Source organism: Babylonia areolata, chromosome 14 (assembly GCF_041734735.1).
Source record: "Babylonia areolata isolate BAREFJ2019XMU chromosome 14, ASM4173473v1, whole genome shotgun sequence".
NCBI classification, from domain to species: domain Eukaryota; kingdom Metazoa; phylum Mollusca; class Gastropoda; order Neogastropoda; family Buccinidae; genus Babylonia; species Babylonia areolata.
In genome coordinates, this window is record NC_134889.1 from 11,917,381 (window position 1) to 11,939,805 (window position 22,425).

The 22,425-nt window shown below is 38.8% G+C and overlaps 1 protein-coding gene across 2 annotated transcripts; it reads left to right on the forward strand.

Annotated features, from left to right (window-relative positions):
* Window positions 1-169: 169 nt before the first annotated feature.
* On the forward strand, window positions 170-21,684 carry LOC143289819 (cyclin-dependent kinase 9-like). Of its 2 annotated transcripts, none has more exons than XM_076598983.1 (4): window positions 170-317; window positions 4,858-4,945; window positions 7,347-7,437; window positions 15,399-21,684. In XM_076598983.1, the coding sequence occupies exons 1-4, from the start codon at window positions 211-213 to the stop codon at window positions 16,310-16,312; spliced, it is 1,200 nt and encodes a 399-aa protein (XP_076455098.1). In that variant the 5' UTR covers window positions 170-210; the 3' UTR covers window positions 16,313-21,684. The 2 variants fall into 2 exon arrangements, with proteins under 2 accessions (XP_076455098.1, XP_076455100.1); XM_076598985.1 differs by lacking the exon at window positions 170-317 and adding an exon at window positions 1,172-1,265.
* The last annotated feature ends 741 nt before the right edge of the window (window positions 21,685-22,425 follow it).

Sequence of the window (22,425 nt, forward strand, 5' to 3'; positions counted from 1 at the left end):
GCGCGCGCGCGCGTGTGTGTGTATGTGTGTGTGTGCACACGCGCGCGCGCGTGTGTGTGTGACACTGCTTTTAAACTGACTAGAAGCGGTAATCCAAAAAGAAAATATGAAAACTGGTAAAAAGACACAATTTGTGGCAAAAAGTTATTTCTACAAATGATGGTTTCCCAGGAATAACTCACCGAGAACAGCTGGTCCCTTATCACAAGAATGGCTGCGGATAAATACAAACCGTTTGAAGATGGTCATCTGCCATACTGTGCAATAATGGCAGAAAAGTATGAAAAACTAGCAAAAATTGGACAAGGAACATTTGGGTGAGGCAATTTATCCCACAAATCGTTTAATACTATATTGAAAAAAAAAAAAACCAGATTGGTGACTTGACTACCGCCAGACAGGTCCTAAAGATAGGAATCCTGTGTTTTCGTTAAAGTCTTGTCGCAGAGTTCAACTTATTTCAGGATTTTGCTCAGATGTTTTGGAAACCAGTTTTACAATCACATTACTTATTTTCGTAAGAATTCGTATGATATTGATAGGTTTTATGATTTTAGTTAATGCAATCGTTTTCTGTTCCGAAACGATTTCTTTCCGACAATGAAAGACAACCAAGAACTCCGTCAAGACAGCAGACGAATTTTTCAGTGAGAAGTTCAGTTGGGCTTGTTCAGCTTTGTGATCACACAACATACTTACTCTGTTTTCTTACTTCTGTGTTATTTTTCACACACACACACATACACATACACATATAATACACAGAGGGAGGGAGAGTATAAAACACAGGCACACACACACACAGATATATATTAATATATTAATATATATATATATATGTTTATTTATTTATGTTAGAGAGAGAGATTTCACAAAATGATGGTCTCAGTTTAAAATTTCTAAGTTTTTATTTTTTAATTTTTTACTAGATTCAAATTAATACGTATGAGTGATGTGTATGCTTACTTAATGCGTGTGCATTTCCTCTTCAGGAATAATGTGTTCATGTGTGCGTGCGCAACTGGCTGGACGTGTTTTCGATCTCAACGTCTGGCCACAGTCAAAATTTGTAGTTTTTTCATAGTGTTTTGTCCCCATTCATTGAATTCACTAGTAGAACTGGAAATTATAATATTTAGGAATTTGTTCATGCAGCTGGAATTATCTGTCATCATTTCTGGACTGTGAAAGTGTGATCTGAACTTCATGTTGTGAGTACCTTCTACAAGAACATTACTTCGGTCTTGATTGCTGGAATACAGAAGGTATGTTTTCGTCATGTTTTCATTGAAAATCTCGCTGTCGAGCCTTGTCATCACCATCTTCTGTCACAAGATCTTCATGTGTGATACTGTCACACTGACTGTCCCCAGTTTGGACTCAGTAATTTTTTCTAGCAAAACTGTCTTTCGCTCATCGGATCTTAACTACTGTCTCCTTGTTGATACCATCGCACTCTCGTCAATACGAAAATCTGCAACCTTCCTCTCCTACCATCGACAGGCTTGTATTACTGTATTTAGCAAGCTTTCTGCTGAGCAACTCTTTTGCCCCAGAGCCAAACCCTGGTCCTACGAACAGTACTACTTCATAATCCCATTCTTCATGGCTCTGTGGAACCTGTGACCAGCCTGTAGACTGTGGAGAGAGGGGTTTACCGTTTAGCATGCAACACCTGTGGACAGTGGTACCATGCCCACTGTCAGAGTATTGACACCCTGTACTATCAACATGAAGATCTTGGGGAGGAGGTTCCTTGGTTTTGTGCCATTTGTGGGAATCCTAATAGTCAGACCACCCTTGATCTGCATGGTGTTGAGCTCTCAGTTTCATCCATCCCCTCCCAACTAGATATGTCAGAAAATTGCACTACCCCGACTGAAACCCACAAGCAACGTCCCCTGCATTCCTCCACACCATCACGTGTAAGCCAGCAAGACAGGTGGATAAGAAGACCATTGTGCCTGATTAATGTCAACTTTCACTCTGCCCCAGGCAAGAAACTAGACATTCTCAGCCTTTTAGACAGTGTGCGCCCTGGTATTGTTATCAGCACAGAAACTTGGCTTGACCCCGCCATCGGTGACTCAGAGATCTTCCCTGACACCAACAAGTTGTACCGCAAGGACAGGAACCGGTCGGGAGGTGGTGTCCTGATAGCGGTTCATATATCCATCAACAGCTATGAAGTCAACGAATTGCAGGTAGACTGTGAGCTGATTTAGGTGAGGCTGAAGATCCAAGGTAGAATGTACATATATGTCTGCGCATACTACAGACCAGACGACAGTGATGAAGCCAGCCTGATCCAATTCAACACGTCACTGGAGCGGGCCACGCTGATTTCCAATGCTCATCTCCTCATTGGCAGTGACCTGAATTTTCCCAGTTGGGACCTGGTACTGTTTCTCGGACTGATCATTTCCAACGATTTGAAATGGGAGAAAAATATGGAAAAAATTGTTAAGAAAGCACAACACTGCATGTACTTTCTTCGGTGCCTCAAAAAGTTTGGAATTAGAAAAGAAATCATGGTTGATTTCTACCGAGCAGTCATTGAAAGCGTGTTAACCTTCGCTATTACTGTTTGGTACGGAAACATTTCCAAGGCAGAAGTCGCAGCCCTGAACAGAATCATAAAAACTGCCACCAAGATCACCAGGGCTGATCTACCTTCTCTAGAAGACATATTATAAGCGGCTACTCAAAAAAGCAAAATCAGTCAGCCAGGATGAATCACATCCAGCTTTTGGGATTTTTGAGATGCTCCTCTCTGGTCGACAATACAGAAGTATAACTATAAGGACGAAAACCAATCGCTTCGCCAATAGCTTTTTCCCAAAAGCAGTCAGTGCCCTGTGTCTCGAACAAATCCAGTCTGATAACTAGAATTGTGCAATCAACAACCATCTACCTGAAGATCTAGTCATCAGCCCCATCCACATGTAATATGCGGCATCTTTTCAAACGTGTATGTGTGTGTGTGTTAGTGTTTGTGTGTGTGTGTGCGCGCGCCCATGTGTGTGTGTGTGTGTGTGCATGTGTGAGTATGCACAAGTTTTTATATTGATATGCACTTGCATGTATCCTAATTTCTACTGAATCTGTGTTTGTGTATGACTTTCGATTTTTGTTCGTACATTGTTATGTACTATCCCCCACAATATTCCTTGTGACCCCAGTACACTTGGTAATAAAGGCATGTTCTATTATGTTCTGTTCTATTCTATTCTATTAAAAGCCATGCCCAGGTTGTTGTTGTTTTTTTTCTCTCTTTTTTTGTTTGTTTGTAGAATTATAGAACTTTACAAACAGGGCCAGTGGTGTGGAGTGGGGGTACATGTATACGTTTGTGTTAGTAGGTGTATTGAGATATTGCTTTGAAATTTGGTGTGGCTTCTTTATTGCACTCTTTCATGCTTGCAAATTTGAGGCTTCTGCTATGAATTAGAAAATTTGGCCGATCTACCTTCAAGAACCATGGTGAATGTTCTTTCCTCTTTGCTGCTCCGCATATCTTGAACAACCTTTCACATTATATCCATGCATCTGACAGTATCTCTGCCTTTCACTATTCACTAAAAACTCATCTTTTTAAAACATCCATTAGCACACTCAGCTTCCTTCTTTTGTCTTTCGCTCTTCACTAACAACTCATCTTTTTAAAACATATCCATTTGCACTCTCAGCCGCCTCCTTCTCCAACACCATCCTTGTCAGTTCACTTTGGATACATGACTAATGAGAGAGGGAGAGTAGGGGGGCAGGGAAGGGAGGGGTTTTGAGAAAGAGTGGTCATGTAATTTGTAACTTGTTCTTTCATGAAAGCGCCCTGAGCTCTTAAAAAGAAAGGCTATATAATATACATATATATGAATACATGTGCACATTGTTATTATTAAATATTATGTACATCTTAACCATTCTGCCTTCTTCCTCCTCGAATTGTTAATATTCTCCCCATTTGTGAACATCATACTGCATTTCTTACTCAATCAGTGCCAATTCTGTTTTGACTGATTTTAAAATGTTTGGAAGTTTATATTTGTGTTTTAGCACACTCACACAAACACACACACACATACACACAGTGACACACACACACACACACACACACACATGTGTAGACTCTGTGTATCGTTCGTTCTTTAGTTTAGCGTCTTTTCACTATCAGTGTGTGTGTGTGCGCGTGCGCGCGCGCGCAGGCACGTATGTCGGATCTTTTTCACTGATAATTTCAACTTTCCAATATCAATTTGTATGGCATGATATAATCAGTGTGAACATCTGTTCAGTGGACTTTCTTGCCCTGTTTTCATGGTGACCTCAGTTTTGGTCCCCCTCCATTTCCATGCTTTGGATGAGACCTGTCAAAGTATTTGGTGTTGCCAGATTCATTGGGGACTGTTGTTGGAGGAATGTAGTGGTAGTCTTCACTTGAGGGGGACAATTTTTGGGTCTTGACTGCAACTATGTGATTATTGTTGTCAGTAGGTGAGTGGTGTCCTTTGTACATGTATTGAACACCACCAAAGTGACTAAGCAGCAGTGCATGGGCTCTTCTGGTGTGTGGTCTCCTGGTGACCTAACATTATGGCCCTCCGGGGACCTGACATTGATAGTTTGGTGTGGACTGTCAATGCTGGGACTGTGACAGACTAACTTGAGTGTGGCTGTGTATGGGAATCTCAAAACTAGCAACATGGGAGTAATCAAGAACCATTCATTTTAGCAGATTTGACATAATGATATATAATCTTATTCAGTTATTGTTTGCATTTTTCTTTAAGATGCGGATCATTTCTTATTCATAAAATGCTTGCTTTCATGTTATTTTATGATTTTTCTTTGCTCCAGGGAAGTCTACAAGGGACGCCGAAGAAACTGCCAAGGCCAGCAGCTTGTGGCCATGAAGAAAGTGCTTATGGACAATGAAAAGGAGGGCGTAAGTAATTGGTCTAAACAATAATCAAGATATATGTCTTTGATACACTTGATTTTTTTTTTTCTTAGCTGATTTACAAATTACATCACAAGTACTTCACCTTTTTTTTCTCTGCCTAGCAACAGAACAGAAGCTTTGAAAGAAATGTTGATCAATACCACAGATTATAGTACCAGTACCACAGATTATATGTGAGACCGTCTGTGAGTACACATGATGATGATTGCCTGCACTTTGCACATCAGAACAGCCTGTATCAGCTGCCAATAAATCTGTATTCATAAGTGTGTATATATATATATGAGTCATTATTTGCTTCTGGTAACTAAAAGGGGGACCAGCTGCCCAAATTTCAAACTGATGATATAGATGTTTAGATACAATTAGAGTACTTTAAAGGAAAGCAAACTAAACTGCAAAAGAAAAGAAATTGACTGCTTCGTTCATTTTACTGATCCATGTGCTTAGAATGTAACCAGTGTTACAGAGTGACACCAATGAATCAGGAATTACCAAAATTTTGATGAAATGGAAATTATTATTGGATTGCCTGTTGAGACAGATTGTGACAAGTATACTTTAACGTATTTGACCCAGTCATTGCTGTATCTTGTGTTTAGGAGGCCCCTGATTCTTATGACTGCGCAACACACTCACACTTCTTTCAGAACATTTTCCTGCTGGTAGTTGTGGGATGAAAAATTTATCATTAACATGCAGTATACTTTCAGCGAGTCCTTTAGAAAGAATACACAATTCTAGAAAGGGTAACTTGAAATGAAACTGTGTTATGCATGACAAGAACACAAAGAAAAAGCAGCAGAAACACAGGATGATTATATCACAGGTAATTTATTCCAAGTCATATGCTCAAATTCAGTGCAAAGCCTCCCTCTATTCATCCCTCACATTTCAAAGCTGTTAAAAAGAAAAAAAAAGAAAAGTTTAGGATTTCCTAATTTCAGCTGGTACCATTATCCCCAAGGTGACATATTAGCTAGAAATATGTTACATACGCATCACACTTTCAAGAAAAAGTGTGCGTTCACTCAGTTTACAAAGGAAAAAAATTGTAATGTGCCTTGTTAATTGGAAATCTTTGGGAATCATCACATGCACATGCACGCGCGCGGGCACACACACACACACACACACATATATTCATACAGAGGAAAATGATTGTAGATAAAGGCATATAAATTGAGTCCCATGTACATAAAGATTAAATCATTCATAGACACATGACAGTGGGAATGACTATGAGGGGAAAGAATGGCAATTGCAAAACTGAAAAAGGCCAAAAAATGGAGTGCAAGTCAAAAAAGTCATGTCCATGAGAGTCCATGTCCAAAGCATCAGTGCAGGTGACATCTTGCGGAGGGATCAGGAAGGTCTGGCTGGAGAAGAGAAGAGAAAGAATTACTGGAAATATGCCTGCTTAAGGTGGACACTGTAACCCCTGTATTTTTGGTTCTTGACATTTCTGCAGAAATATGGCTGTATGTCTTCACAGTTTTGACTACTAATTAAAACATTTTTATCCATTAGAAAACCTGAGAACAGTAATTTTTTTTCACAAGGGATGATATACTTGCAAATACTCATAAATGAAATGTTGTGGGTTATGTGAACACCTATTTCAGACTTCTTGCATTGCACAACATAAACAAAACATCCTTGAATTATGTTGTAACATGCTGTAAAAGTGAATTTTAGGCAAAAAATCCAACTTTATTATTGATAATTTCATGTAGCTGTCTCTTTTATCTCAAAATTATGAGAGAAATAAAATGTTAACCACAGGAGCTGGCATGCAGGTCAGGAACAGGTGTAATGCTGCTGTGTAGCACCCATCCAAGCAATCTTTCTGTGTTGATGTGTATACTCAGGACCTGAAAACTTAAAATGGACAAAACAATTATAAACATTGTTTGCTGTTTGCAGCATTGGAAAATATGGGGATAGATCCACTGTTATGAAGTGATGAATTTAAATCTGCATGTTGAAAAATATAGATTTTCTTTTATCTGAAATCAGTTGTTGTTTTTTAATGGTTCAAATACCATTGTTGGTTTCCTTCATAGAAATAGTGTAAACACTTTTAAGATATAAATTCAGTCAATAAAATACAAACAGTTTTGAAAAATGTTACAAGTTAAAGTTATGAATATTGTGTAAAATTTAAAAGTTAGATAAAACAAAAGGTAAATAAAAGTTTTGGATTATATACATCAAGTTCACATCAGAATGTTTTTTTGTGTTGAATGCATGTGGTAAATAAACAATTCTGGGTTTTTTTTTAAAAACCTGTGAAAAATCAAATTTTATCTTTCATCATGGATCACAAAAATTGGATACCAATCAGATTCTGGACCTGTATAATACATGTTTTTGTTCACAGTTTCCAATCACAGCTCTGAGAGAGATCAAAATTCTGCAGCAGCTGGAACACAAAAATGTAGTCCAGCTTCAGGAGATCTGTCACACACAAGGTAAGTGGGCAGCAAACAAGGTTTGCTCCAGACATACTCATTTTGTTCTTTAAACCACCTGAATAATAATAATGGAAGTTTGTATTGCTCCTTCCAACTCTCAGACTGCTTTACAATAACTAAAAAAAAAAAAAAAAAATATTTTAAAAAAAATGGTATGTGTGTGTATAACACAAAAAGAAATAACAACATATCACACACACACACACACACACACACACACACACACACACACACACACACACACACACACACACACACACACACACACACACACACACACACACACACACACACACACACACACACCTATACTCACACACACATACACATATACAAGATTCAGACTCTCCAAAAAATGACATGTTGAGCCCATGCTTATTCTACACTGATGATATTGTTATTCTATAACAGAATGATAAAGAAAGAAAAGAAGGAGAATATATAAATCAAAACTAGTTGACTCGTTAAAAAAAGATCCAGCATATGATCCAAATACATTGTGGAGAAAATGGAAACAGCTGAAAATGGAAATGCATCAAAACACACAATCCCCTTGTCAGTTAAAAGATGGATCATGCACTTATATGAACTTATTGGAAATACAGTTGATACAGATGATGAAAACCAAAATACCATTGATAAAGGAATGAAAAAGAGTTGTCACAACGTAGATTGTGATAACGCTTGTTTTGAAAATGATATATCTGATACAGAAGTGATAAAAGCTTGCCAAAAATTGAAGAACAATAAATCACCAGGCACAGATGGTATCAGAAATGAGATAATTAAAGCTGTCTTGCCAGATGTACTTCCTACAATCAAAACAGTACTTAAGTTCTAAAAACTGGATGTTATCTGGATTTGTGGAAAAATGGGATATCTGTCCCAATTCATAAAGAGGGCAATAAATCAAACCCAAATAACTATAGAGGAATACTATCCATTGTTCTTTAAGTAAAAGAAGAAAAAATCTCCATCAACTACAGAGGAGAAACGAGCGCTCTCTTTCATGCAGCAAAAACCCTTGTTGAATCAGCCAGACCACCACCCAAGATTGTCTTCTTTACTGATTGCAAATCTGTGCTAGAAGCGCTTCAAAACAAACTAATCAAAAGCAAGTGTCTCTACAAAAGACACCAAATGACCTCTCACTAGTCTCAACCATCACACTGCAGTGGATTCCATCCCACTGCGGGATCAAAAGTGGGAAGCAAGGCCAAGCGCTGACACAGGGGCAGATGCAATCCACCAACTCCAGCGACACCAGCAAACAATCCTCTTCAGACTTTGTGCTGGCTATTGCAGGCTTTTGAGTCATTTGAGCCAAATTAGAATATCTCACACAGATGAATGTCCCTGTGGCACAGGTACACAAACCCCAGAACATATTCTCCAACACTGCCCCACTTATGAGTATCTACTATGTCAGACTTGGCCTGAGGGAGTAGTGCTACAGGCACAGCTTTGGGGTGACTGGACTGTCACGTCGCCACACTCAGCTAGCCTCCACATTTAATACAGATAACCAAGAACCTAACTTCATTCATTCTTCACCTAACACACAAACGAATTATCCCACAAATGTCCCCATTGAACACCAACACCAAACACACAACCATGCCTCCAGACAAGCTGGCATCATAACTGACCAGTTACATCCATTTGCTGTGCACTTAATGAATATGATGGCCTCTCAGTTCATATCACAGCAACAAACAATTGTATGATTCATACCACTGAATATCACGCCGTTCCACATAACTGTGCTAATCTTTCTTTTCTTGCTTTCTTTCTTCTTCCTCTTCTTCTTCTTCTTCTGTCTGCATAGTAGTGGTGCTACAGTTTGTTGTTCCTACAGTCCTGAATTCCATATCAAGCACAATCAAGTCCTCGTCCCATCCAACTTACCCTTTTGTATTCACACACACACACATATTTATATATAATTTTTGTATTACTGATGATATAAATTTTGTCTATAATTTTGAGATTGTTAAAAGCGGTATTTTGTTTAACCCCTAGGCTGCCTGCATGACGAGATAACTCGTCATGGCAAGCATGTATGCTTCGCTGCCTGCATGACGAAATAACTCGTCATCGAAATATTCTGACTTTTCCCTGGTTTGCATTCACTTCCTTGGCAAAAATAGTGGTAGCTTTAGCCTGGGGAATCTCTCTAGATTCTATTCATAGCTAGAAACCCCATCTACGTCATGGAGCAGTCCTTTATTTGAACGTTTTGGTTGGGTCACTGTCCAAGTGTTTGCCTGACTTCTCTCCTCGCTCGCTTAACAAAATGTCGGACTGACGCCGTGCTCAAGACATGCGATCGTGACAAACTAAATCAACCATGATTTCTTTCTGAACTGAAGCGTAAATTCGAAGGAGAAGATAGAGATGAACATTTATAGGACGATCTGATGGAAAATAAATGAATAATGAAGAGAGTGGCCAAGATGCGACTGTCAGTGAGTGATGCCGGCTGTACACATGTTAGCAGACGACAGATGACCGAATTAGCAGCAAAGCGATATTCTTGGCACGCAGCCAACGCGGTCTGATGAGAACTGAATCAAGTGACCGTGTGAGAGGGGTGAGGAGGAGGGGGGTGGAGACTGAGGGGGCGGGGCCTCGCATCCATCTTATCACTTGGAGAAGTCACAATGTATCATTGTGTATCTATCTCTTAAAAATATATATATATATATTGTGGTTGTTCTAGTATGATTTTGTGTTTGCAGATATCCATTTGTCCAGAAAATATGATGTTTTTGTGCAAATTACCTGACTAATGTTTGTAATGAGCAAGTTGAAAATGTGACAAAAAACAAAACACTGATTTCAAAACAACAGCATGTCACTAAAAATATATAAAATGGGAAAACAGCATGTGTTTTGTATTCTTTATCCATTTACCTTTCAGAAAATATATACTTTTATGGGTCTTTCTCCAATAACAAAGAGCACAGAATTTTTTGAAAATTTATACCCGTTTTTTGGGAAAAAACCCTGGCAAATAGACTTCACTTAAATCTTATTTTCCTGGCAGCGAAAGGGTTAATATAGTTTCCATACTTTTGAATTATCAGTTCTTTTGATTTTGGACTGTTTTCCCAAGTCCACATTACTTCATTGTAAATTTAGATTGACATTTTGTGCATGTGTGTGCTTGTGCTTGTGTTTAAATCACACTTCATCGGGTAATCTGAAATAGCTTGTTACTGAGCTGTGAAGTATATGCTATTTGTGTGTAACTTAATTATCTGCAAAAAAAATTGCTTGACATTTGCGAATACATTGTCAGTTTGTATTTATATAATCTGTCAACTCGGTCAACTAGGATAATATTGTTGTTTGTTTGTTGTTGTTTTTCCTCAAAGGTCTATTATTTTAAACTGAGTTAAAGCTGCTCTATAATCCTTATATTCCCAAATAATTAAAACCATGTCATTTACTTCTGACTTGTGGCCAACCAAGCAAGGACTCTGCATAGGCTATTTAAACATAATGCAACAAACAAGGAGGACGATATAGCAACCATTTTTCATAACACTGGAAATCCATTTCATATATTCTGTTTTGCTGAATCCTGACTCTCTTCTAATGTAACAGATGCTGATATGCACATGCCAGGGTACCAAATTATCTGCTCAGATCCAACTAAGCCTAAAACTACTGGTTTACTTTTGTATTTTTCTTCCACATTAAGATGTAAGAGATTAAACAGCCTTGAGGTTTATGATGTAGAATCAGTTTGGGTAGATACTAAGATTAATGGTAATAATACTCTTATAGTGAGGTTTGTATACAGAAATCCATCAGAAAATGTAGAATGGGAGGATAGATTTAGTTCTGTAATGGATGAGGTGATAATGTTAAATTATGAAACTATTATTCTAGGTGATTTCAATATAGATTTGCTTAAACCAAAACCAAAGTGGCACCACAATTACTCTATGCATGGTTTAGAACAATTAATTGACAGACCAACACGCATTACTGAAAACACAAATACCTTAATAGATCACATTTACACAACTGCAAAACAACACATTGTAGAGGTATGTGTTCCACCTTGTGATAGTAGTGATCATTTCCCAGTCTGTCTCACCTGGTTTAAGAATCGTGTTAAAATTCCAAAGGTAGGACATAAAACTATATTTTATAGAAGTTTTAAGAACTTTAAAAATTATGATATTCTCTCGGATTTAGCAAACTCATCTTTAGATTATGTATATCAGTTAAGAGATCCTGATGAAGCTGTCTAATTTTGGATAAATACATTCTCTTCTGTATATAACAAACATGCATCATTTATTAGGAAAAGAGTTAGACAAGAAACAAAACCACCATGGATAACAAAAGAAATTGACATTAAAATTCATTGTAGAGATTATTTGAAGATGTATGGATCAAATAAACAATATAAGAAACAAAGAAATAAAGTAACGCCATGAAACGTAAATCGAAATATAATTATTTTCAGAAAATGTTAGTAAATACAAAACATTCTCGTCTAATTTGGAAAGCCATCAACAAGTTGAATAATAAACATGTGGGGAAAAGACAACAAAACATCACTGATGTAACAGCAGATCAGTTAAATAATCATTTTGCAACCATTGCTGAAAAAATTATACCAAGCGATAGGACCAGTGAAAATGACCTCTGTATTCTAAAACAGTATATTGACTCAAAGAAAATTCATGTTCCATTTAGTCTTCAACCAGTGACTGTCTTTGATGTATGTCAAAGCCTATCACAACTAAAACAATCTGGCACACGAGATTTGGACGGGTTAGATGGACAGATATTCAAGCTTTCTTCCCCTGTTATTGTAGATACTCTGACATATCTTTATAATTTGTGTATCGATAAGAAATGTTTTCCTCCTAAATTCAAGCAGGCTAGAGTCATTCCACTGTACAGATCAGGTGATTCTTCTGATCCATCAAACTATAGGCCAATTTCTGTCTTGTCTGCTCTGTCTAAACCCATTGAAAAACATTTGCAAAAATGTTTATATTCTTATCTCTTTGACAACGACTTAATCCATGAAGACCAGTCTGGTTTCCGTAAAAATCATTCTTGTCATACAGCCCTCATACAGCTCACTGACAGTCTTCTACATAACATAAATGAAAATAAATTCACTGGTCTCCTTTTCATAGATTTTGAAAAAGCGTTTGGTATAATCAATCACTCCTTATTACTACGTAAATAACCACTATTCCTAGGCGTCAATAAAATTGAAGAGGTAGATTCACATAAAATTCTGGGTGTCATTATTGATAAAGATCTATCTTGGACTGATCATACGAAGTACTTAAGTAAACGTCTCTCAAATAGAATACTTCAACTAACAAAAATCAAAAAGATCCTTAATGTCCATTCACGAAAGCTCTTTTTCTGTGCACATATTCTGCCAGTAATCGATTATGCATCAACTTTATGGGACAGCTGTAGCCTCTCAAACTTGAAGTTTATTCACCGTATGTATAAAAGAGCACTGAAAATAGTACTGTTAAAACCAAACTCCTTGACCCCAATGGACTATAAACAACTTATCCTTTCACAACAGGCTGTACTTCAGCAAAGCTGTTTGCATGCATAATGTTATGTGTGGAAATGCTCCAAAAAAGATTGCAGACACATTTAAAACTAATGAACACAGACACAACCACATGCTCTCCATACCCAGACCAAGAAACAACCTTTACAAATCCAGCTTTCTGTATTCTGGTTGAAAATTATGGAATAATCTCCCACTCACTCTGAAAAGTATCGTAAATAAAAACGTGTTTCAGAAAAATCTGAAGAATCACCTCATTGAAAATAATTAACAGTAATACAAATTTTGACCTGTTAGTCTAATATTCCTATTAATCTTGAAATGTTTTGTATATGCTTGTGTTGGCAAGGATTTTGCACTAAATGGGGGAACATGTGTATGTGGATGGGGTGGGCATGGTGTAATTGTGTCTGAGAATTTGTGTTCAGTGGTGTGTGTGTGTGTGTGTGAAATGGAAATGCAATTGTGTATTTCTTTATCGCAATATTCTTGTATATATATGTGCATTTTGTTGTTGTTGTTGCTCTTCATCTGCTTGTTTCATCTCTCTCTCTCTCTCTCTCCCCTATTTTTTCTTCTATTTTTTTCTTTCTTTCTTTTCCCTTTTCTTTGATATTTTTTAAAATTATTATTTTAATTGATGGCTTGATGTAAAAAAGCAATTGTTACTTATTCAATTTACCATCATGAAATAAAATCTTGACTTGACTTGAAAACCATGGGCTTCGTCAGGGTGACAAAGCTTCAAGTCTGACACATCCCAACAACATTAAATGCAGAAGAAGAAGTTCTTTTAGTAATCTGCTCAGATATATGTACACACAAGATGAGATTTGCTTTTGTTAGTCCAAACGACCTGAAATGTCACCTATGAAACGCTGGTATTGAAGATGAGATAGATTTTTGCTGTAAATCTTTCAATGATCTGAGACATAAATATATTCCATGTTGGTACACGAAACATCCCTCTGACAGAAGTTTAGAATTCATAATGCAGGATGCAAAAATCCTTCGTGGTCTAGGTCACTTTATATATCATTCAAATAAACATCATGCTGCTTTATTATTTTAACACATAGAACCTAAGTCTATTATGTTATAAATTTAAAACAATGAACGTACATGCTTAAGTGGATATGCTCACTATGGAAGGCATTTACCTTTTTGATTTTTCGATTCATGTGTTAGCGTGCCTGTTTTTACAAAATTGAGTGTGCGCGTGCACGTGTGTTTGTGTGTGTGTGTGTGTGTGCTCAACATTGTAATGGGTCAGAAGACCTTCTACAATAAAACATTTCTGAGTTCTCTCTCTCTCTCTCTCTCTCTCTCTCTCTCTCTCTCTCTCTCACACACACACACACACACACACACACACACACACAGGTCTTATCTCACACTCAAGATACCAGGTCTTACCATCTCTCCCATCTCTCTCTCTTTTACATACACACACACACCTTTGCTCTTACTATGAGAAAAATAGTGTTATTGATAACAAAGGTATCATTAGCAACCCAGTTTGAATAGTCTCGATTTCTTCATAGAGATAAAATATGTGAAGTTCTTTCTAAATAAATAAAGACATCAGAGGGTAAAGATTTTAAGAATTTATGGTATCCCCAAGGCTTATTTTGGTAGATTGAAACACAAAAATGCTTCAGCTGAAGAAGAATGAAACTGATTTTCGCTCTTCATGGAGGCACTGATGATTTTCAAGTGACAACAGTAACTAAAAGATAGTTTGTTGCAGAATTGCAAGAAAGTGACCTGAGCTTTTTTGAAGAAAATAGTGCCTACATAAAGACAGGCATGTCACTGTGTGCTGCAAAAGTACTATGATATGTACCGTAGAACTTAACCGAGAACAAAGAAATAGAAAAACGTATTCTAAGAAATAAAAAAAAAAGGTTTTGCTTTGGGGTAGATATAGTGTAATGTAGATACCAAGAACATTGCTCTAAGTTTCTAGACATTCCTCTCTTGAAAATATTCTTCAAGTATGCGGGTCTGCCATATTGGTTTTCTTTTGATTTTATCAAATGTGGTTTTTTCCCTGTTATCAAGAATGTATTGTAGATGTGTCAGAAAATGTTCGTTTCTGGCTTGTAAAAGACAAAATTTCAGCAGGATCAAGGGTTGTTGCTCTTTGAACACAGAAGGATGGTTGCCTCCCCACAAAACTCCCACAACAAAGAGAAGGAAAACCCCCATAAATGTCTCTATCTGTCCATATCTCTCTCTCTCTCTCTCTCTCTCTCTCTCTCTCTCTCTCTCTCTCTCTCTCCAGATATTGAACCTGTAGTTTACAACTCTTTATGTGTTTTTCATGACAGTAATGATCATCGTAACATTCATTTGTAGTTTCATTTTTTCTGTGTGTCTACAGCGGGGCCTTACAACCGGTATAAAAGCACCTTCTACCTCATCTTTGAGTATTGTGACTATGACCTTGCCGGTCTTTTGAATCATCCCCGTGTGAAATTTTCGCTTGCTGACACCAAGAATATCATGGACCAGCTATTGAATGGACTGTTCTTCATCCACACCCACCGCATCCTGCATCGTGACATGAAAGCTGCTAACATCCTCCTGACGCGAGAGGGGGTGCTGAAGTTGGCAGACTTCGGCCTCTCACGTACCTGTGCCACTGGTTCAAAAGCCAGGCGTCATACCAACAGGGTGGTGACTTTGTGGTATCGTCCACCAGAGCTGTTACTTGGGGAGCGTGACTACGGGCCAGAGATAGACATGTGGGGCGTGGGCTGTATCATGGCAGAGATGTGGATGAAGAAGCCTCTGCTGCAAGGGCGTTCAGAACAGCACCAGTTGAATCTGATCACAGAGCTGTGTGGGTCATTGAGTGAAGAAGTGTGGCCCAGCGTGTCCAAGTTGGAACTGTTCGGAAAAATGGAGCTGCCTCAGGGAAAGTCCCGCAAGGTGAAGGAGAAGATGTTTGAAGTTTTGAAAGACAAGGATGGTGCAGACCTCATTGACCGACTTTTGAGTTTGGACCCCTCCCAGCGCATTGATTGTGACAAAGCTCTTAGTCACGATTTCTTTTGGGTGAATCCCTTACCCAGCACTTCCCTGGTCCCAGTCCTCGCCAACCTTCCCCCTATGCATGAACTGAGCATTGTGCGCAAACCCCAGCAGCTTGCTCGTCAGCCTGCCTCACAGCAGAACCCTTCAAACAGGCAACCTTCCCAACAGTCCCACCGCCCTCAGCCTTTCCCTTCTCGCCAATCCCGCATCGGTACAGCCAAGCCACCAGCCAGTCAGCTGTGCGATCCTATCTTCTGAAATATGTTACCATCATCTGCCCTCCCTGTTGTAACTGTTGCACAAGACAAAGCATTCGGGGGTATTTTTCGAACACAGAAAGAGTTGTTTTTTTCTTTTATTTTAATCCTGAAATGTCTTATACATGTTAGATTTTTTTCACATGTATCATTTGTGTTTTGATCAGTAGTTTATTTGTATGGTCCTGGAAGTAGTCCAACATGAAAGGTAAATTTTGTAAGAGTGGTTGTGGATCATGTGAATTGCTTTACATACAGGGTCAGTATGGTTGTGTGGGTTGTATTATTCATCATGTATCTGAATACTATACATCAACAAGTTGAAAGCAGCAACTTTTTCGATACTGGGTTTTGTGTGTGTGTGTAATGGCTTTGGACTGTCATTGGTTGTGTTGTGTTCAGGATTAACCCCTTGACTGCTGAACTTTTGTGAAGTGAGGTCAGTGTGGCATGAATTTGAAGTGCAATTAGTATAGGGTAGCTATGGGTAATTGCAAACAGTGTGTAATTGCGAACGATTCGTATACTGCCCCACTTCGAAGCATTCTTAACGGTTGCATTTTGCAATTTAACGTCTGCTTCGACCTGTTTCTAATACCTTTAATGAATACCCGTTTCCAAGAACCAGTCAAACATCAGCAATTTCTGGCTATTTCCGTGCTCTTTCTTCTCTTCGCGCACCAATGCCAACCAAGGTAACAAATATCCTCTCAAAATCCTAAAATCAAGGGAAGCAAGTTGAAGGATTTGAACTTTGATACAGTTTAACCCTTTGAGCCCTGACCATCACTTTACCAGTGGTGGGGAGGGGTGGCATAATGCCTGGCCACTGGTTGAGCGGAGCGTAAACACTTGTGTTTTGCTATTGGTTGACTTATATTGAAGAGCCAATCAGAAAAACCATAGTATTCTGACGTCAGCGAACGTAGTACCAACATTGCCGCGCCTTTTCACTGTGTTTTGTGCATGTGCTTTGGATAAAAAAGATTGATTTCTACCATGAAGCGTGCAACCTGACACGCTTCCTTTGATCAACTGATTCTGCATGCTCAGATTTATTTTCAACATCACTATCTGTTGCAAAATCATCCGATTCGAATTCCACCTCATTATCAGAGTAATCATTGTCATACTCTACTTCCGATAAATCATCAAGCATATCAATTACTTGCTGCATTGTGTACAGTTGTTTTCCCGCACGTTTTGTCCCTGATTTCTGCCCTGACGGGCCAGGTTGAGACTCTGCATGCTTCAAGTGTTTACGTACCGCTCAACCGGTGACTGGGCATTATGTCATTTTTCTCTGCCACCGGTAAAGCAGTGGTCAGGGCTCAAAGGGTTTAATACCAATTATTTGCAAATTTTGGCTCAGGAGCTCAGGCAGAAGGGTTAAAATTGCTCAGGAACTCAGGGCTCAAAGGGTTAAGATAGTTGATTTGATAGGATACATTGAATGCACATTGCCAGTGTTGGGATGATATCAGAAAGCATGTTGGTGACAGATCAGAACGTCAGTTTTGATGGATCTGCGAAAAAGTGTCATTTGCAATTGGACCATAGAATATTTTGACATGAGTTTATTTGCGAACAATGCTGTACAGTTACTTAGCTTTCTCTTCTTCTTCTTCTTCTGCGTTCACTCGTATGCACACAAGTGGGCTTTTACGTGTATGACCGTTTTTACCCCGCCATGTAGGCAGCCATACTCCGTTTTCGGGGGTGTGCATGCTGGATATGTTCTTGTTTCCATAACCCACCGAACGCTGACATGGATTACAGGATCTTTAACGTGCGTATTTGATCTTCTGCTTGCATATACACACGAAGGGGGTTCAGGCACTGGCAGGTCTGCACATATGTTGACCTGGGAGATCGTAAAAAATCTCCACCCTTTACCCACCAGGCGCCGTCACCGTGATTCGAACCCGGGACCATCAGATTGACAGTCCAACGCTTTAACCACTTGGCTGTTGCGCCTGTCACTTAGCTTTCTCAAAAGAGTGTGTTTGTGTGCGATATGGAGTGTGTGTCCTTAATGTCTGTTTGTGTGTTTGTGTGCATGTATGATCAAAACCAACAATACAACTGTTCCAATGATATGTCTAATGAGTTAAAGAGCTGCTTCGGTTTTAACTGTCTACATGTACCCAAAGCCATCGTTCGCAATTATACTTGCCCATTCGCATTTACCCTGAGGCACCCTTGCTATTTCAAATGTCGACAAAATGTTGAAAAGAATGAGCTGACAAACTTTTCCTGGTTCAACCAGCTGGAGAAAGCCTTCAAAAACAAAAGAACTACGTTTGACTGTCATACGACATGTTATCTTCACAGTACAGACGTTGAGCTGGTTACTTTGACGGGATCATTCGCAATTAGGCATACCCTACTTTGTGTAGTTTATAGTGGAGTCATTAACTATGTAGCACAAACATTATGCAATCCCAAGAGGAAGAAGTCCAAACAAAAAATGGAGACTGACAACTAGTCCTGCAAGTTCCATTTCATCTCAGTAAAACTAGACCTGCAAGCTCCATTTTATCTCAGTGACATCTAGACCTGCAAGCTCCATTTTATCTCAATAAAACTAGACCAGCAAGCTCCATTTTATCTCAGTAAAACTAGACCTGCAAGTTCTCAGTGACAACTAGACTTGCAAGCTCCATTTTATCTCAGTGACAACTAGACTTGCAAGCTCCATTTTATCTCAGTAATACTAGACCTGCAAGCTCCATTTTATCTCAGTGACAACTTGACCTGCAAGCTCCATTTTATCTCAGTACAACTAGAACTGTAAGCTCCATTTTATCTCAGTAAAACTAGACCTGCAAGCTCCATTTTATCTCAGTGACAACTAGACCTGCAAGCTCCATTTTATCTCGGTAAAACTTGACCTGCAAGCTCCATTTTTTTCTTAGTGACAACTAGACCTGGAAGCTCCATTTTATCTAGTGACAACTAGACCTGCAAGCTCCATTTTATCTCAGTGACAACTGGACCTGCAAGCTCTAATGAGATGACAACCCTGCATTAATGAGCATGTTTCTCCAGGAGTTAAACCCAGAAATCAACAGTTCCCTGTGGGTTGTTTACACTGCAGCTGCAGCAGATGAACCTGTATGTAGATGTGTATGGAGAACTCTGAATGAGCAGTGTGAGAATAATGCCACTGAAACCATGCCAGTGATGGGGCAGAAATATTTTTGCTTTTATTTACAGATGACATTTGTTTTATCTCATCTACACCATAGATTTACAAAATCCGATAAACAATCTTGCAGAAACATTAAAGTCTCGTGGTTTGAACAAACAAAAAATGTGGTTTTTAGAAGAGAGCATTTGGCAAAAGCAGAATAATGTTGTTTTTTTATGGAAAGGAGATTTGTTAATAGGAATTGTTAATAGTTATAAGTATTTGGGCTTTACCTTAACTACAAAACTCTGTTTTGATAGTGCATTAGAAGAATTTGCAGGCAGTGCAAAAGACAGAGTGGTAGAAATCATTAAAATAGTGTGGAGCCTTAGAAACATGGAACACTCAGTTTTTCTTTAAATTAGTTGATGCCCAGGTAAAGCCTATGTTGTATGCAGCAGAAAATTTGGGTTTGACTCATTTTCAGTTTGTAGAAGCCCGTTTTCTCCGAGTAGGTCCCAAAACTCAAAATCTGATGGTGTATGGTGAACTAGGTAGGTACCCCTTGATAGTACGATAAAGGTAATTCAATACAGGTTCAGGCTACAAAAATTAAATCTTACCAGACTGTCAAATGAGCTTATGAAATGTATAAAAGGTATAATTGTTAGAAACACAGAAAGCCAGATTGACAAAGACAATTGGGGCAGCACGGTTAAGCATTGCTTAGATATATATGGATTTTCAGATATTTGGTTGAATGGAGGGGTTAGAAATGAAAATGAAGTTTTTAAACACTGTATAATAGACTGTTAAACAAGACTGGTCAAGTAAACTGTTTGAAATTATAGATACTCTACATATTGCTGTTTTATGTCATTGTTGCAACCGTGAAAGTACATTTAAAACATTACTATCATTAGTTTTTGTACTGTCTTTGCTAAATTTAGGCTAGGCATAAGTGATATAAACTTGCACAAAAGATACACAGAAAAATCAAACATCTGCCATTTCTGCAAGTATGTAGAAGGTGAACGCCATTTACTGTGAGTATATCCAATGTATCAGTTTATCAGGGAAAAATACCTTGTGAAGATTTTTAGAAATATAACTGAATAGACAGACTTAGCGTTACTTTTACAAAATGAAAACTGGCTTATGACTCGCTTTGTGGCATTTTTTATTATGCCTTGAAAAAAAAAGAGAAGAAGAATGACGTGATTATATAATTTTTCAAAAACAAAAGCGTTACTGCAGGAAATGTCATAACCTAAAAACTCTTTGTCTACTTTTTCAGTTATAAAATGTTGTGTGCATGATGTTGGTCCCTTCCCCCTTTATTTTCAGTAATTTGTGAATTCTCAAACGTACCTCCTTTGCAAACATGCCGGTGGCCTTGCGGTAGAATATTTCTGAGTTCTGAGTGTGATGTCCATTTGATATACACAATAGATTGGTGATTAGGGCATTGGACTTCCAATCTAATGGTCATTAGATTGGATCCTGGGTTCAGCACCAGATTTTTCTGATGGCCAAGGTCATAGATGCAGACCTGCAAGTGCCTTTACACCTCTTTATGTGTATACATGCAGAAGATCAAATATGCATGTTGAAGAGCAATAACAAACTTTGAAAACGAAGGAAAGTGCTAAGTTGATTCATTATCATTCAACTATCATGAACCTTTTTTTCAAAGGTGATGGTAATGAACAATGTTCAATTTCAATGCCAACACTAGAACAATCACCTTTTCTTTTTTGATTTTTTATAAAGATTTCTTAAAAGACTCTTAAGATTTTCTTAAAGACTTTTAAGATTTCAAACTGCCTTGCTGTTGCTTGGAAAATAAACTGCTGAGATTTTAAATAGCTTTGAAGAGGATGAGGCCTTTCATGTCATCATGGAATAGGTGGATAACTAGCACAGACTTTCTCGGGCAGCCATGTTTTGCATGGATCATCCAGAGTGCCTCTCTGTTCAATGTATTCAAGACCTTGGTGAGGTTTCTTGTCTGGCCAACAGTTCACCAAGTGAGCTGATGGGGGTACTGTTTTTTAGGATCTTCATGTATTGTGTATTCTCAGGTCATTTGCCTGAGAGCCAATGTGGATTCCGGAAAGAGCGCGGAACCACCGACATGTTGTTTGCTGCAAGGCAGCTGCAAGAGAAATGTCAGGAGCAAAATGCTGATCTGTTCTCCACCTATGTCGACCTCACTAAGGCCTTCGACACCGTGAGTAGAGAGGGACTGTGGAAGATCATGGCCAAGTACGGATGCCCTCGGAAATTTATTTCCTTGGTCAGCCAATTCCATGAAGGCATGCAGGCTCGAGTCCAGGACAATGGCGAAACATCTGCTCCTTTTGCTGTCACAAATGGTGTCAAGCAAGGCTGCGTCCTGGCTCCAATGCTGTTCAGCCTCATGTTCTCTGCAATGCTTACTGATGCCTTCACAGATGGCGATGTTGGAATCGGCCTAAAGTACCGAACAGATGGCAAGTTGTTTAACCTCAGAAGGCTTCAAGCAAAAACGAAGGTCATGACAGACATCATCAGAGACTTTTTGTTTGCTGATGATTGTGCCCTCAACGCTGGATCTGAAGCTGACATGCAACTCAGCGTCGACAAGTTTGCCACTGCCAGCAGGAACTTCGGCCTTACAATCAGCACGAGGAAAACTGAAGTTCTTCATCAGCCAGCCCCAGGGAAACCCTACGTTGAGCCCAACATCACAGTCAACGGTCAGAGACTCAGTGCGGTGGAGCGGTTCACATACCTTGGCAGCACACTGTCACGAAATGCGACCATCGACGATGAAGTGAACGTCAGGATTGCAAGAGCAAGCGCAACTTTTGGCAGACTCAGTGCAAATGTCTGGAACAGAAGAGGCATTAGTCTTGAGACCAAGCTAAAGGTCTACAGAGCAGTAGTTCTCCCCACACTACTGTACGCCTGCGAAACTTGGACAGTGTACCAACGAC

Excerpts from the sequence above, each read along its gene's own strand:
- LOC143289819 (XM_076598983.1), top strand. The coding sequence starts at position 211 with ATGGCTGCGGATAAATACAAACCGTTTGAAGATGGTCATCTGCCATAC. Across the intron at positions 318-4,857 it reads ATTGGACAAGGAACATTTGG|GGAAGTCTACAAGGGACGCC; the intron begins GTGAGGCAATTT and ends TCTTTGCTCCAG. Across the intron at positions 4,946-7,346 it reads TGGACAATGAAAAGGAGGGC|TTTCCAATCACAGCTCTGAG; the intron begins GTAAGTAATTGG and ends TTTTGTTCACAG.